At 40.1% G+C, this 16879-nt stretch overlaps 1 protein-coding gene and 1 long non-coding RNA gene across 2 annotated transcripts in view; one reads left to right on the top strand and one right to left on the bottom strand.

Moving 5' to 3' along the window:
- The window catches only part of LOC111957281 (small conductance calcium-activated potassium channel protein 2-like), a 58971-nt gene that overhangs the window by 31623 nt on the left and 10469 nt on the right, over nucleotides 1-16879 (top strand). The window contains exons 5-6 of the mRNA XM_023978071.2: nucleotides 7928-8069; nucleotides 8337-8447. Coding sequence (XP_023833839.1) covers nucleotides 7928-8069; nucleotides 8337-8447 — 253 coding nt within the window. The remainder of the gene's footprint in view (nucleotides 1-7927; nucleotides 8070-8336; nucleotides 8448-16879) is intronic.
- LOC111957282 (uncharacterized) overlaps nucleotides 11853-16879 on the bottom strand; it is a 5201-nt gene continuing 174 nt past the window's right edge. Inside the window, exons 1-2 of the long non-coding RNA XR_002876354.2 lie at nucleotides 15924-16879; nucleotides 11853-13446 (exon numbers count right to left, since the gene is read on the bottom strand). The exon at nucleotides 15924-16879 is cut by the window's right edge and continues 174 nt beyond it. This is a non-coding gene — a long non-coding RNA (uncharacterized lncRNA). The remainder of the gene's footprint in view (nucleotides 13447-15923) is intronic.

The raw sequence follows: 16879 nt of genomic DNA, 5'->3' as shown, positions 1-16879 counted from the left end.
ACATTTTTTAACCAAAGTTCTAACATTTAACCATATTATAATAACCCCATTAACCCGTAAACATTATACGAAAAGCTCTACAGCTAGGATGGGGAATAGTGAGAGTGTTGCTATGCATTCTAGCACAGTTTCAAAAATGGAGTCATGAGGAGATTGTTTTCTTCGAGGCAAAGGCAGTGTCTCCAGTTTGAGGTTTCAAAACATGGATTGAGTGATCACCTGTGGTAAACAATGAAACAGCATGGGGGTCTTCATGTTTACTGCTCTCGATCACATCATTCCAACTCACCCAAAAAAGAGGCGCTTGTTTTCCAAAGTGCTGGGTGTGAGTTAGGAAATTAATCTGCTGATGCGCTGTTACATTGGCCACGCTCCTGAGCCAAAGGGCAGAACGATGTGAGATTGGACAAGCACAGAGTCTATCTGCAATACACCTAGACGGGGGGAAGGGTTGACACATGGTGGGTGGAGGGAAGGGGTGGGTGGCGGAGTTGGCAGGAACCGTGGCGGTACAGTAGATGGAACCACTGCTGGTCACTGCAGCTCCAGAGCTCCCTACTTTATCTAAGCTCCTCAGTCTTTTGGCTTTCCTATCAAAGTCCCTCCCTTTTACGTCATGATCCTTTATGGATATCCTACTACTGTAACCATCTAACGTGGCATGCTTGCAGTTTTTCCTCATCCTCCCCACTTATTTCTCTTTCCTTATCCATAACCAGCAGGCCTAATCCAGTCAGAACTCAGATACACTTGCATGCCTTGCCTGTCTCCCCTCCAGTCCTATCTTTTCTCCCCAACTCTCACTCCCTCACTCTCTCTCTCTCTCTCTGAAAACGAAACACTCTTCTTCGAGGCTACATGAGACCGTTGTTTCTCATCTCGGTCTTCCTGAGGACCTCTGGCCATCTAACAAGCTTTGGAAAGTCAGGAGACTTTCCCTCGCCACAGATGAACAGGGTTGAGTTACTAGCCGGTTACTGACTGATATTCAGTGTGTGTTGTTGTCACTTGGCCACAAGATACAGTTCACAGCAAGGGTGGAATCCTAACTTGAGAGACGTGTGTGCTTGAACTTGAACTTTCACGGCAACTMAAAAGTTTTGTGTAAATCACGCATTGGTGTTTGGGTAAAAAGTTCACGTTCTGTGTGCTTTTCTCAAGTTTGGATTTGGCTGTTAATGATGTACAGGCCATATCCTGACTTGAGAGATATGTGTGTGAAACTTTGAAATTCCACAAAGATTTCATGAAGGATATGTGGGTCTGTTCMAGTTTGCACGTATGCTGCTCGGGTTTCAGAAATGGCGCTCTTGGATTCATTTTCCTAGCCTTTCATAAACTCTCAAAATGTTCTCATTATGTGGTAATATAACATTTAACTCCACACACACGAACTGAACTGTATGTTGTGTGGAAGATGGTCCAGACTTCTAGACCTTCAAGAAAAGTTATTCTGAGTTGTATTTTGTGTACTATTGGAGTATACCCCCACTCTCTGTATTTATCATGCCATTGATATYCCATGCAGTATTATTACTGACAATGGACAAGCTTGACCTAACAACATTCTGAAACATGGAGGATGTTTATGTTTATCAAAGAGAGCTTTTGTAGTCACTACAGTACTTTTCCATGAGGCTATACAAAAGCTTTCCTCTTCAGGCCAAAATTTGCTGTTTAAAGGAGATATGTTCTGTGTTGTCTTGTGCTATCTGATACTTTTGCTTGGGTTTCTTATTTTTTGTTGCGTTTGCTGTGGTATGGCTTGCTTCGCTTGCGGCGTAATTAGACTTAGTTTCAAATCGATTTTATTACAATTTCGTTTAGTAAATGGCAATGAAAAGAGAGAATTTCTAGAATCCTTGAAATGATTGCTACAATCCTTGTGGAGTGCTTGCTCTGCATTTTGGCTTGATGTGCGAACACAATTAGGATTAAACTCAACTGCAAACTGCAAACCTATCTGTATCTGTTTACTGCCATTGACATCCTCCCCTCTCTTACATTTCAACATACTTGTCCCAAAATAATCTATGCCACTGCTCAAAATCAAGGAGACTCGTTCAAAATCCTTAAATGTGCTATGAATGTTTTTGCTTGATACAGTATGATGATTTACTGTAGAAAAAGGCTGCTGTTTTTACACGGACAAGCTAAGGCATATGACAAGTCACATTTGAATGTTCTATCCCCATGCAGATGCTTATATTAGGAGCAAATTAACCTGTCCAAAATGTTGCCTGCTCTAGGCAGAGGTGGGACCAAGTCATTATTATTTGAGTCACAAGCATGTCTCAAGTGTCAAGGTCCAAGTCTCAAGTCGAGTCACAAGTAGAACAGACGACTCCCGAGTTCAAGTCCAAGTTGTGCATTCTAAGAGCAAGTCAAGTCAGGTCATATGTTTTTTCAAGTCAAGTAAAGAAAATTCTATACAGGCAATGACTTGTTCAACWAAAAATATATTACTTTGTCTTCAACACATTTTGATTATGCAAGAATTAATTTTAACAACAAATTCTAAATGCAAGCTTCATTAGTAAATKATCAATTTCAAGCAATTTTGAAATACCAAAAGATGCTAGTAATTGTTGCGTGATGCCCCATTGTTGGTGAGCTTGCAAACCAAACAGTTCATATTCTGGATCACCAAACTATTTTTGGAGATGCATATTTCTTCTCTCCCTACAATTTGAAGTTTGCGCTGCACCCGATCATATAGCTGTACAGCAAATCAGCAATCTGTTCGCTAGCTTAGTGGTTTTCACACTTTTTGACCTGCGATTCCAAAAAAGGAGTGGTTCAAAGCTTGCAGCCCACGCACACGCACACAGGGTAAACTCGAACGCGAAATCCCTGTGCAAATGTAGCCTGTCATTTCAGCCATAAACGGTGATGCGTTTTCAAAAAGCAAGATACAGAAATAAACAGTGTTTTACATCTGCATTTTGAGCTGAAAGTCTTTAATGTTAGCAGTTAATATCAATTCGGGATATCATGTCACATTGTCACTTCTCTGAAGTCCAGAGCAAGTAGGATCATATGGCCTACCTGCAATGATGTTTATAAACCATGGATTGCTGATGCTATGTATTGGCCATCGAGAGGCTTTGAAAACACAGGTCGGCCATATTGGCACTCCCCAGTAAAAGCATTCCTCCATAGAAATGAATGAAATGTTTCAAGGACAAAATTMCAAACCCCAAAAAATGTTGTGGTGGGGACAGTAACATTAGTAATAAAAAAAGTATACTTTTTTATATTACATTTATATTTTTAGCTCACATAATTTAATTTAAAAGTATGTATTAAAGTGTCTGTAATATAACACGTGGCGCAAAAATGCTGCTTGCTGATCCATATACAGTATTGTGTCCACAATTGCCGGTTAAACCCGTTTTTGTCAATTTCAGGTTTAATCAGACTTGCATGCAGCATGCCATACAAGCAACAAATAATGCTTTATTTGGCATTATCATTGTCTACTGTGTAATGTTGTCTTTATACTGTATGTAACAGTTACAATTCCTTCCAACCAATCTTATTGGTAAATGTATATATGTTACATTTTATTACTGCATAGAACTGACAACAGGATTTTGGGAAGTTTTGAATACTCATGACTGAGAGAGGCCTTGTTCATGAAATCCCTCCAATAGCTTAAAGGACGCATTGTCAGTTATTGCTACTGTATATCCCCGGGACAAACCATCTGTCTCTTGCATGAGCTCATCCAAACATGGTGAGAGAGGGAGATAAAGAAAGCTGGGGGAGATGGCCAGGGTTAAAAGACCAGATGACACAAAGAGGAAAAAGCGGCCCACGGCCATATCACTGCATCCATTTTTAACCCATTCCCATCAGGGATGGGTTGTGTACTTCCAACCTGGACTTAGGGGTAGATGTAAACCTAAATCTGTCTCCCTCCATTTAGTATGATATGTTACGTATGGTATGTATTCATTTATGGGTGTCCATCATCCATTTCATGAGATGTTATGAAACACAATTCGTATGATATGTTACGAATTGCAATTAGTACAATATGTTACGAATTTGCAATACGTATGATATGTTACAAATTCCTATTTGTTGTGGCTAATGTTAGTTATGTGGCTAAGTGGCTAATGCTAGCTAGGTGGATAACGTTAGCTAGGCTAGGGGTAGGGTGAAGGTTAAGGTTAGGGTTAGCTAACATGATAAGTAGTTGCAAAGTAGCTCAAAAGTAGTAAGTAGTTGCAATGTTGCTAATTAGCTAAAATGCTTAAGTGGTCTCTGAAGAGATTTGAACACATAACCTTTGGGTTGCTAGACATTCACGTTTTATGCCCCCATCCACCCTCCTTTTGTTTTTGCCTTAAAGGCATACTTCAGGATTTTGGCAATGAAGCCCTTTATCTACTTCTATTTTTATGTCTCTGCGTCCAGTATGAAGGAAGTTAGAGGTAGTTTCCTAGCCAATTCTAACTAGCGTTAGCACAATGACTGGAAGTCTATGGTATCTACTAGCTTGCTAGCAGGTACCCATAGACTTCCATTCATTGCGCTAACGCTAGTTAGTAATTGTGCTAACACTAGTTAGCAACTTCCTCAAACTGTGCACAGAGGCAAAATGGTATCCACTGGTTCATTTGACTGTGGAAATAGATAAAGGGCTTCATTGCCAAAATTCTGAGGTATRTAACCATACCAAATGTAACTTACTGTATATTGTACTAATTTGAGTGTCCCGGATTTACATTTGTTATGTTACATCTAGTCTATGAGACCAGGCTGGTACTTCAACACCACCCAGGACAGTGATGTTGTTTATGACAATTACATTCTTCAATGGTCTCTTTTGTGTTGGCTGATGCGGTAGATATATGGTGATGTCACAGGTTAGGTTGTTTTCAACCGTGTGAATCAAGTAGTATTCCCGTATTCACATGTTCTAAAGCCCTTTTTGGAAGGTGTATTTATATCTAGTTTTCTCAGCTGTGTGCACTTGCAAATAGAGTCGCTGACGAAGTGAGGAAATGCAGAGTTTTTTGATGGAGTGATCATACAAACAATGAAAAGTCTATAACACAAGGATGTTTTGAAAGCCTACTTCTATGGGATATTTTGCAAGGGTGGGAGACATTTTAGTTCAGACAATTCCAATTGTCTCGCACTAGGTCGAAAGTGGTGCCAGCTCTTCTCCATGCAATGCCAACACTACACAGTATATTGAGAGCTTCAAAATGCCATCGATTGGTTCTGCGTCCGTAGCTTCTAGTGCCTATATCACTGTAGTCTATGGACATTTGTCTATTTGTGTCCTTTTCAAGATTCATAGATTTTTGTGAAAACCTACCTACCTAAWAAATGTAATTACACACCCAACGTAGTCCAACCTTAAATGTAGAGATTCACAATAAAAAGTATTCTTAAAGCAAATATATCCCGATACAGAGAAACAAACACTGTGCAATGTTATACCATTACGGAAATTGAGAACCCTCTAGCAACCTCTAGCATTGTGTAATGCTCTAATCGCTTTCACCRGCCTGGAATAATTTGGACACTACGGCATTTAAAGTACTCCTCCTACAAAGGCGTCACTGGTGCCGTCAAGAGCATCCATGCAATTTGAGACAGTTCCAGTGTGCAAACGACATATCTACCCAACCCTGATGAACCGAGCTGATTGAGTGGAACTCATGATTCACTAAACAATTAACACGACGTAGAAGCAAATGACTCTTAAGGACATATTTCACCTCTGCTTTACTACTTAACTTCACATTAATCAGAGGGTAAAATAGGAATCCGTGTATTATGTTGACGGACGACTTCCATCAGGTTCTGTCACATAATTTGTGACCTGGAATGACTCATGTCTCTGCCCGTTTTAAATCGTAGATTGTCTAAAATGAGCAAATTAGTCACTATTGTGGTCCCCTCCTTGCTCTAAGCCTTGTCAGGAGGCATGCTATTGAAGGCGATGAGTCCAGGTGAAAGAGACAGGGACGTCAAAAACATTGAGCTTCTTAATGCGTTTTTACTCCTGCTTACAGATAAAACACTGTCAAAGTAAATATTCAACCCCCATCCACTAGACAATATTGCGATATTTGTCAAGGATGGTTTTCATTTTTAAATAGATCTCAGATTTTGTTGTCGCTCTCTTTGCTCTCAATATACTGGCTTTTCAGCATGCAGGATGCGGACATCTTTTTAACGCCTGCATGGTATTGTATCGACTTGCTTTTTTGCATGCCATACGGTAGCTTGAACCCACACTATTCACTCTGAGGAAAAAAGGATCATGTTGTTTTTCCTGACATTGAGCATGAAACCAGAGTTGAGTTAAGCAGATAAGAGTTTAGCAGCTGCTGAAGGCATGCTTAGTTGGTTAATGAAAGTGAACTGTCTAAGAGGAGATTTTTTAAGAAGCCTTTCTTTTGAGGAAACTTTGAGGTCCAACATAGTTTATCTGCCCCAGCTGTTCCAAACTCTATTTCTGCCTTGAATAGGTGGAATTGTTCCGGCCATTTGAATTCCACATGCTGGGTCACAACTGCATAATCGAGGCATTAGCATATTCATAATTGGTATAACAAAGGTCCCTTTCGGATAAAATCTCTGCGAGCAGAAAACATCATCCTCTATATCAGGGGCGGACTCAGACCAGAAGTCATCTCTGGCATTTCAAAACATTGGCCCTTTTTTCCCCTTAAGGCCCCCACTATGGCCCATTTATTTCCTTGATGCCTCCACACTGGCCCATTGTATTCCTTGAGGCTCCCATTATTCGCCAGATAATTCTTATTTTGCACAAAAAAAGTTGCAGGTCCAATACATAAAAAATGGACCAGCCCATTTGGCATTTGCTCTATATCCTTAATAGTCACCCTGTGTACTTTTGAGTGTTGTTAGTAATCCAATTGAACAATGAGCCTCAATATTTTGACTCCTCCTAGACAGCTCCTTAGCCAATCAGGGAAATGTTATGTAAAGAAAGGGAGGGTTGGGCTGGACATGCATATGTTGGGACTTTTCCCCACAATGCAAGGGGATGGGAATGTCTTTATGAATGTTCAATCAATTATATATTTACTGTGTTTTTGGGAGCATTTGGCTATCGCATGGTTGTCTGCCAAGTGACGAAGTTTGAAGGGATGATGTTCATAACCAAACCTTTGTTGGGGTAGTTAAAACTCTTCACATTAGAGATCCAAAGTATTTTTTCCCCTATCATGTTGGAAGAAACGAGAATTGACTCTCCAAAATTATGTCGATGGTCAATATTTTGGTGCATTGATTTTGTATTTGTTGGAGATGAGTGCTGATCAAAATGGTTATAGTATTTTAGAATGCCAGTGGTTAGTTTGTATTAAAATCCTGTAAAACTTAAAGCTAATTGCCTGCGGTTCTCATAATGCTTAAATGCATAGCTGCATAACTTACTGTATGTTACTTCCTCATTCCAATCATCTTGTAATTTCAGGTGTACGTCTGGATTTATGTCCATTTTTAAATGCTTCTCAATTGAAATCATCTATCTTCTCATGTTGATTGATAGACACTGATACATATAGTATATGTTCAGTGTTTTGCTGTGGAGAATTCTCAAACCACCATCACCATAATTTGGCTACTCATTGAATGATTGAATGTTGAACTTAATTTACCACAGAGCATTGACAAAAAAACTATGGTAGATTGGAATGCAATGGCACAACTTCATAACGTTTGACCATTTTGTTTCCAACATGGATTGGGTGCCTTTTAGATGTTTAGTGCAGGCATGATGAAAGGTGAAACACTTTGCACATATTTTATAGCTTCTTTAACAGCAACCACCTCTGTTAGTTCATGGCCTCTCCAGCATGCTCAGGTTCCCTTTACAGTATTGGGTGTCACTGATGGGTATCTTCCTCTGTTTCTCTCTTCCTTACTTTAGGTATCATGACACACAGGAAGTGACCAGTAACTTCCTGGGAGCCATGTGGCTCATCTCTATTACCTTCCTCTCCATTGGCTACGGAGACATGGTACCTAACACGTACTGTGGGAAAGGCGTATGTCTGCTTACAGGGATCATGGTATGTTATCGGTCATTGGAAAAGAGGTTGTGTGTTTGTTTCATGCACTATTTCATGACTAATGGGCATATTATTCCCATGAAACAGCCACGTTTGAAATCTGAAATCTTGTGTTTCTTCAACTTGCTTTATTCTAGAGCAGCTCAACATTTCCTCCAAACTGTCACCACCCATACAGTACTAACACAATGACCCAACTCAGCAGTCACCTTTCAGAGGTTAATTGATTAATTGATTTATGGCCCTGACTATGTTTCTGACCAATAGGGAGCGGGCTGCACTGCGCTGGTGGTCGCCGTGGTAGCCAGGAAGTTGGAGTTGACCAAGGCTGAGAAGCATGTCCACAACTTCATGATGGACACACAACTCTGCAAACGAGTGAGTCACTCCGCTCTCGCTTTAGTGGCATCATTGATCTTCCACCACGGAGCACTAAAGTAAATGTCACATCACTTACTGTATGGGAGGTTGTCTAAAAATAATACAAGAACTGTCGTTTATGGTTCATGATGGAACATAGTATTAATAACTGTTAAAAAGTACAAACAAATTCATGTCCCTGGKGGTCCTTTGTAGCTCAGTTGGTAGACCATGRCRCATGTAATGAMCAGTGGTGGAAAAAGTACCCAATTRTCAWACTTTAGTAAAAGTAAAGATACTTTAATAGAAAATTACTCAAGTAAAARTCACYAGGTAAAATACTACTTGAGTRAAAGTTCACAAGTATTTGGTTKTAAATATACTTAAGTATCACAAGTAAGGCTTCCCGAGTGGCGCAGTGGACTCCGSCACTGCATYGCAGTGTTGTGGTGTCACTACAGCCTGGGGTTCAATCCCAGGCTGTGTCACAACCGTCTGTKACCGGGAGTCCCATAGGTCAGTGCATAATTGGCCCAGCATCATCCAGGGGAGGGTTTGGCCGKGGGGGCTTTACTTGGCTCATCACGCTCTAGCAACTCCTTGTGGTGGSCCGGGCRCCTGCAGGCTGACTYGGTTGTCAGTTGAAYGGTGTTTCCTCCAACACATTGGTGCAGCTGGCTTCCGGGTTAAGTGARCGGGTGTTAAGAAGTGTGGCTTGGCGTGTCATGTTTTGGAGGACGCATGACTTGACCTTTGCCTTTCCTGAGCCCGTTGGGGAATTGCAGTGATGAGACAAGATCGTAGTCACGAAATATGTAAATCAAAACATTTCTATAAAGTATCACAAGTAAATGTAATTGCTAAAATATATAAGTATCAAAACTAAAAATAATTTCAAATTCCTTATATTAAGCAAAACAGATGACACCATTCTTGTTTAAAACATTTCCAGATAGCCAGGGTCACACTCCGACACACAGACATAATTTACAAACGAAGCATGTGTGTTTAGTGAGTCCGTCAGCTCAGAGGCAGTAGGGATGACCAGGGAGGARTTGGACCATTTTCCTGTCCTACTAAGCATTCAAAATGTAACGAGGACTTTTGGGTGTCAGAGTAAAAAGTACATTATTTTCTTTAGGAATGCAGTGAAGTAAAAGTAAAAGTTGTCAAAAATATAAATAGTAAAGTAAAGTACAGATACCCCAAAAAACGACAAAWGTATTTTTACTTAAGTACTTTACACTACTGGTAATGCCAGGGTAGTGGGTTTGATTGCTGGGACAATCCATACGTAAAATGTATTGTTAGGTTCTAATTCTCAGAGTTAAAAAACTCTACGGACACTATGAAAGCTTAACCAAGTTTATTCTGACCAGAGGATAAATATAGCTGCATTAGACAAAACATGTTTCCACCACAACAAGTATATATACTCCAATTTAGGCACTCCTCCTTCTCTCCAATCCTTACATCAATTATGGTCCGATAGGAAGACGAAGTAATTGGGTAATAAACCATAACGTTTAAGGGGATCTGACCTGGCCTCAACCTCTCATTTGCCTAATCCACAGATGTCCACCCGTATCCCCTATAGGGATCCTGTGACTTTCTCACATCCAGCCAACACATTCCAAAGCCATCTGGCTCCTACAGATAACCAATAACTTCTGATGTAAAAACCAGCCTCTACCACTCCTCAGATACTATACTTCAGTACGCACGCGTGACTGAAAGTCGCTTTGACTTAAAGCATCCCCTAAATGGCATATATTAAATATTATTATGATAAGATGTATTTTAATCGGTTTACCTTTCTCAGTTCCCTACAAGTCTAACTTTCTCAATGCAGTTTACCTTTCTCAGTTCCTCTAAAAGTAAATCCATAAAGAGCATATGTTACAAAGMAGGTGTTATTCGAGACACCAGTGTTGTAGTACTCGAGCCCAGTCTCGAGACCACATATTGAGTGTCTCAGTCTTGTCTTTGTTTCAGATACATTTTTACATGGTCTGGACTCAGCGCATAAAAGTGATTAGCCAGGCCAAAAATATATACACTCCTTTCTTGAAACATTAATATCATATCGCCTATTGACACCTGGGATTCCTACTTTACTCATAACATTACTGTCCTTTACTTTCGTTGAAAAATATCCTCAAACTTTGTCCACATTTCCTTGACTTGCTGGTAGGGAAGAGTGTGAGAAATTGTAACAGTCTTTATATTTATAATAGACATGTTGGAGCAGTGGCGAACCTATTGGACATAGGCCTTCGGTGTGTGACAGGTTTGTGATCCTGAAAGGACAGCAACCATAATACCAGCTTACTTATGTAGGAGAGTGCACTTTTTGTAAAGCACAAAGGGCCAGTGGTGTAGTGGAGGCTACAAGCAGGTATACACCCTATACCCACTTTTTGTCCAGTGGGAATTGCCTATACTCACTCCTTGATCCCCACTGTTGCATATCAAAGTAGTATAGTGGAGGTATACGATTTATTAAGCCTACACAATCGCAAAGCATATATTTACATGCGCCCAGCACACATAGCCTAGTTTCAGCGGAATATCATCTGCAGGCAGCAAGAGCACACAGCTCTCAACTGGTTGTCCACGGAGCAGCTCACAGAAGAATGACATCTCTAGCCGGTAGGTAGGAAAGACATTTCGACTTATATTCACCAGTAAATGCTAACTAAGTCAACAATGGGTATGTAAAAGACGTATTGAAAAAGTTTGGTCCATAGTCTTAGTTATTAGGCTATTTGTGATGTGTAATCCAGTCATCATGGCTGTTTGCATTGTTAGGTTCTAATTTTCAGAGTAAATAACTCACGGACACTAGAGAAGCTTAACCAAGTAAAATTTTTCCCAAAGGGTGGAGTCTCCTTCTTATCGCTAAACATTGCGTCATTCTTGCTAAGCAGGKAGCTAAGTGATATGATCCTTCAAYGGTTTCTCCCTGWMTCAGTACTGCCACATGCGATCATGTTCCCTGCACTCAGCCCCTCCCAAGCTTCATTATGGCACCCCTCATGTCTTTTTTGTAACTAATGTTCCTATACTTTTGAGTATAACAATGTTCAAAGTTTCACCCCGAATCCAACAGTCCCTCCTCTTGAACAATAGCTTCCTACTGTTCAACTTACATAAAGTTGGAAATTACTTATAAATAGACAAACAATGATAATTAAACATGAATTAAAATAACTAAAAAAATAATTATAAATGAACGAAMAATGATAACAAAACATTCACCGTGAGGTTTACAAACTCAGAGACTTATGGCCTCTGTTCTATGATCACACCATACACAATTTTATTTCCATCTCTCAGCACACAACAAAATGATATTCCAGCTGAATCTGCTGTCTTGTTCCATGTCAGCTGGAGCGGCTTTTTGTTTCTCCACTTTCTCCATCTGGTTCCTAAGAGAGTGATAGCATAAGACTTGGAAAGCAACAAAAAGACACACAAAACATAACAGTATTAACAATGTGATAAGCTACGCATAATTATATATGCATAAAAACCAAAGTCTGAGACCATGACAATTCCCACTCTCTCTTCACCTGACTCTATGCCKCCAGGATACTTTTCTGCTGGATTCCACAAAAATGAAAGCCCTAAAAAGCCTCCTCATGCTTTTGCCCAGWCTTCCGCTKTCCGGCCCCAGGTTCCGAGAGGTGTTCCCAAGTCATGTCATCTTCACTTTGTTCCCCATCTCCTTTATTGCCACAACCCTACATCCTCTTGAGGTAACTCAGCATTGTATATGCTTTCACATCAATGCCTTCAACATGTTGTTTAGAGTACAATTAATTACCCCAACATCTATCCTCTTTCATATGATGCATTAACCAATAAAGCAGCTAACCCAACTATGATGTTTAACGTAGCTCCCAGACCCAACCCATCTGCATGTCTTACAGTGGATTCTAGTCGGTCTCACTCTTTCGCTCCGCTTCCTCTGTCATGGTGTCTTCAAGCTCACCGATTATGCAGCTGGATCTCACTTCACATGAGAACTATGCACCCACCGAGGAGAGACATGACGATCTTTACCGCTGCAGGTGCTGTAAGGAGTAGTGTGTGTGGACCATACCAACGCTGTCCCAACACCCCCGCCTGGTGTCTCTTGATGAACACTCAGTCTCCAGAATTCAGCCCGTGCCCTTGCTTATATCTCTGCTTTCACCTGAGGATATACACACTGCAACACATGGGTCATTTCCCGACAACATAGACTCACCTATTATGGCAAGATCACTAATTTGTGACATTTGAATAATAGCCAYCTCTGTACTCCCATCGGTTTCCCAGTTACCAGTTACCAAGCCATGTGGCATGAGTACTCATAACCTGATATCCCAACAATGCTACTAAAGTAACTCCTGCTACTATTAACATGGCCCATGATTATAGCCTCCTTCTATTACGGTCCCTACAGCGACTGCCGTGAGAATAACTTCTGCATGTAATCTGTCAAGTGTTCGCCGGCGGTTAGAAATTGGGAAAGAGATTAATAAATTGGAAGAATATCCAGCCTAACAAAACTCTGAGTCACAGGTTTCTTGAAAGTTTACCATAGTGTCTGAAATGCCACCACTATCTCTGGGTATGTGTAATGTTCAATTTAACTGAATTAAATCCCTATATTGTGTASAGTTAGCTGTCCTTCCTCTCCTATGAGCTATCTCCTGTAACAATATACAGTCTCTGGGAATGATACTTCTCCATCACCACAACCTTTATTTATGAGCCCCCACAGATCTTCACTGCAGTCACGTTCCATCCCACTTAACAGCCCTATGTTAACATTCTGTCTCAAACACCTCTCCTCCTGCTACAGATACATTTGCACATATATCATTCCATTTAACCCATAACACACTAGTCACTACTCCTAATGCACTTCTACAGTTATAAACATACTAAAACATTCTCAAATCAATTAGTCAATATACAYCAGTCCCTCCTCTGGGACAATGATCACTCTTATGTTCCACGAAACCTTGAAAAGGAAAGAGAAATAAAAGTACATGTTTAMTAACTTCACACCACACTTAATGMGACTGAAACTGGGGGAGAGAACCGTTGTATCGAAACAAAAACAATAAAWTGAAATCAGCAATACATWTGTCACAATCCATTTGGTGTAACTGTCATCCCTTATTAACATATATTTTCCCTTCTATATGCAGACTGAACAAAGCACTTTTGTATATTTACCCAAAGACCATAACCCCAGGGAACTGGCAATTTTCCCCTTCGAACACGTGATTCAAAAACAACATGTTAAATCAAAAATAAACAAATTCGAATAACTAATCRACTTAGAATTACAACTCTTTATAACTCCCTAAGGAAATAATAGTATCTCATAAAGTAATGGTACACTTTGAATAGAGACTAGTGTTTCTCATTAATTGAATAATTAAATTCCACCTGTTCCGATCATTTCTAGTGAGATTGATCAGGCCTCACCAGAAAGTCAGGATTCGACACCATTACAATCTTTCCTTTCCCTTTTCTTTCCCTGACCTTCCGAAACCATTTAAATGCCTTGCAAAACATTTCCACACTTCTGCATACCCAATTTAAAACTGAATTGAAAAGACCCCCATCCAAAATAAATCCCACAGTATCAACACCACTAACGCATATTCATAACCAGTAAATTGTGTGTGCATGTGGTGAACCGTAGGTCCAAAACACACATGAGCAGGCCTCACTTATCTGGAACTCCGTTTATGGCCTAATTCAGATACTTTTAGACTTAAATTTGCCGAATATCACTAACTGCTCTCCCCAATACCTCTAACGAGAGACCCCCTCTTTTGGAACAGAATGTGTACATTTCATTAGCATTCATTATGCTACAATTTCATCAGCAATCCAAAAGTATTAATTACAAACCAAACATGATAATTGTAAATCCACTGTCCTTACTCCAATCATTAAATGTTTGTTTTAATCCACCACARTGTTCATGAACTAACWAAAAAATGYAAAAGTTAATTTTAGGTTTAGTAACTCCTTTGCTAATTCCTTGTTACCCCTCCACCCTTTCGTATATTCTAGAAATCTATTTCAGAATAAGATGACATAAAACGTACATTTATTTCAAAATAAAACCACATAAAATGTCTCATGAGATCAAAAAAACACCCTAAGGCTTTCTGAGTTTGCAAGTGTTTGGCCATAAAATTCWAATTTGTTACCTTTAGMATCCATTCCCCTGGCATTTCGGCTAGATTCTTCAACCCAAAATACGTTTTCCTGTGGCAAATTTAGCTAATTTCTCATCGTAAGGAATCCGCGATATTTGATCCCTGGCCTCTACTAAAAAGTTAGCTAAGACGTGATCTCATAGGTCTTCCTTCACATAGAAACTGTAATCTCTATGAACCACAAATCCTCTCCTGCTAATCTCAAAACAATTTGTTGTTGCTCTTTTGAAAAAGATGCTAATACTTGCCTGGCAGCATTTTCTCCGAATACAGCAGGCTCCATATCCACTTTACACTCCCTTTTCCAATGACCAAATAGCCCCACACATGAAACAGGACTCTGTCTCCCTACGCTTTGATGTTTTTCCGCTACATTTCTTTGGTTTACCTTGGCCATTGAAACTATAGTTAGTGATTTTCCCTATAGCCCTTTAAACCCCCTTGCACGTCTGCGAAGTGAGCGGAGTTATATTCCACTCTCAAAACATYCTGCTCTATTTCACCCACTAACCCCGCAATTACCGTTTTGATCACAGGGTTCATACCTGCCATCAAAGCATAAGTGCAAATTCTATCAATGCCCTCCTGTCTATAATACACACCTTCTATTAACTATTTTCCAAGGTAGCGCTACTAACTTCCCCGGACAATAATTAATTGGTCATGACACTTAATACCTTGTATTAGAACCTTTACTATAGCGTCTGCAAATGTATTACTGGAGAATACGGATTACTTAATGTCTTATTCCAGTATTTCCTCAAATATCACTATTATTGATAACCCACAGTCTCTCATGGCTCCCCCTCCCCATAGTGCATAAACCAACCTCTCCCCGTATTGATACTGCTACTACATGTAAATCAAACAGTGTTCGAATATCTTATTTTTCCTTTTTGTTTTTTAACTCACTAGCTTCTAGAACTCTCATCTTACAAAAACTCACTAGTTGCTAGAACTCTTGTCTTCCTGAAACTCACTGTCACTGCAGCTGGGACTTTTGTCCCTTTTACAGATCTCGCAGGGGATTACCCCCAYTGTATTGTCACTCCTGGATCTCGCAGACAAAAACCTCCACTTGGGACCTATCCTTATTGAACCTACCCTATACCAGATATTTACGACCTGTCGTTACACAATGGGCCTACCGAATTRAACTCCGGCTTTCCAGGTCCGTATCCTATAATTGTTTAGCCTACAATTCTCATCTCCCCAAGATGTCAAAATGAGTGGAAACAGGTATAGGAACTTTGCCTACCTTGTCTGTTACCAGCTCCTGCTCCACTGATCTGGACACTCTGGTTTTACTACAAATTGTGGTGAATCCTGCCGACAACGCCAACTGTTAGTTTCTAGAGAAGCATAACCAAGTTTAATTCTTCCCAAAGGGTCGTTACAGCTGTAATTCAGACACAGATATGGCTTGCCCCGTGGTAGTATTCATACCCCACTTTGGGTGGAGTCTCCTCCTTATCGCTAAACATTGCATCAATCTTGCTAAGCAGGGAGCTAAGTGACATGATCCTTCAACGGTTTCTCCCCTTATCAGTACTGCCACATGCGATCGTTTCCCTTGCACTCAGCCCCTCCCAAGCTTCATTATGGCACCCCTCATGTCTCTTTTGTAACTAATGTTCCTATACCTTTGAGTATAACAATGTTTCACCCCGAATCCAACAGCATGAACATTTCTAAAGGCTTTCCCCTAAAAACCGCTCCAGTTAAATGTTGAAGGCAATGTAGGCCTACCTGACAGAATTCTATCATTCTGATTTGTATCAATGGGGAGGACATTTGTTTTGCTCAATTGAATTAAAGGGCAATGACACCCTCCCCAAAAAATATATATTTTAGATTTTTCCCAGACCTCAAATGTTTGTCTTTTATTTTTTTAAACGTGTGATTTTGAGAGTGAAAATCAGAAAAATCTATAGGAAAACGGGATTTTTCACACAGGACCCACTTCTCCAGGCACCACTTCACCACTGCATAGGGCCGAAAGAAAGCAGTCCATTCACTGAGACATAATAAGCCAGTAGGTCCCAATCATAATACAAAAACACAACCATTAGGCTAAGCATTTCCCAGTCGAAATGGACAACTAGTACATCCCATTGCAAAAATAACATTTCATGTATAGCACACAAAGTAACCAGTGATCTAAAGTGTAAAACATGTTGCGAGTTGGAATAAAGAACACAGTTCCACTCACCA

Source organism: Salvelinus sp. IW2-2015, linkage group LG32, assembly GCF_002910315.2.
Source record: "Salvelinus sp. IW2-2015 linkage group LG32, ASM291031v2, whole genome shotgun sequence".
In the NCBI taxonomy this organism is placed as follows: domain Eukaryota; kingdom Metazoa; phylum Chordata; class Actinopteri; order Salmoniformes; family Salmonidae; genus Salvelinus; species Salvelinus sp. IW2-2015.
The sequence above is the reverse complement of the archived record's forward strand: the minus strand, read 5'-3'. Positions and strand labels throughout refer to the sequence as shown.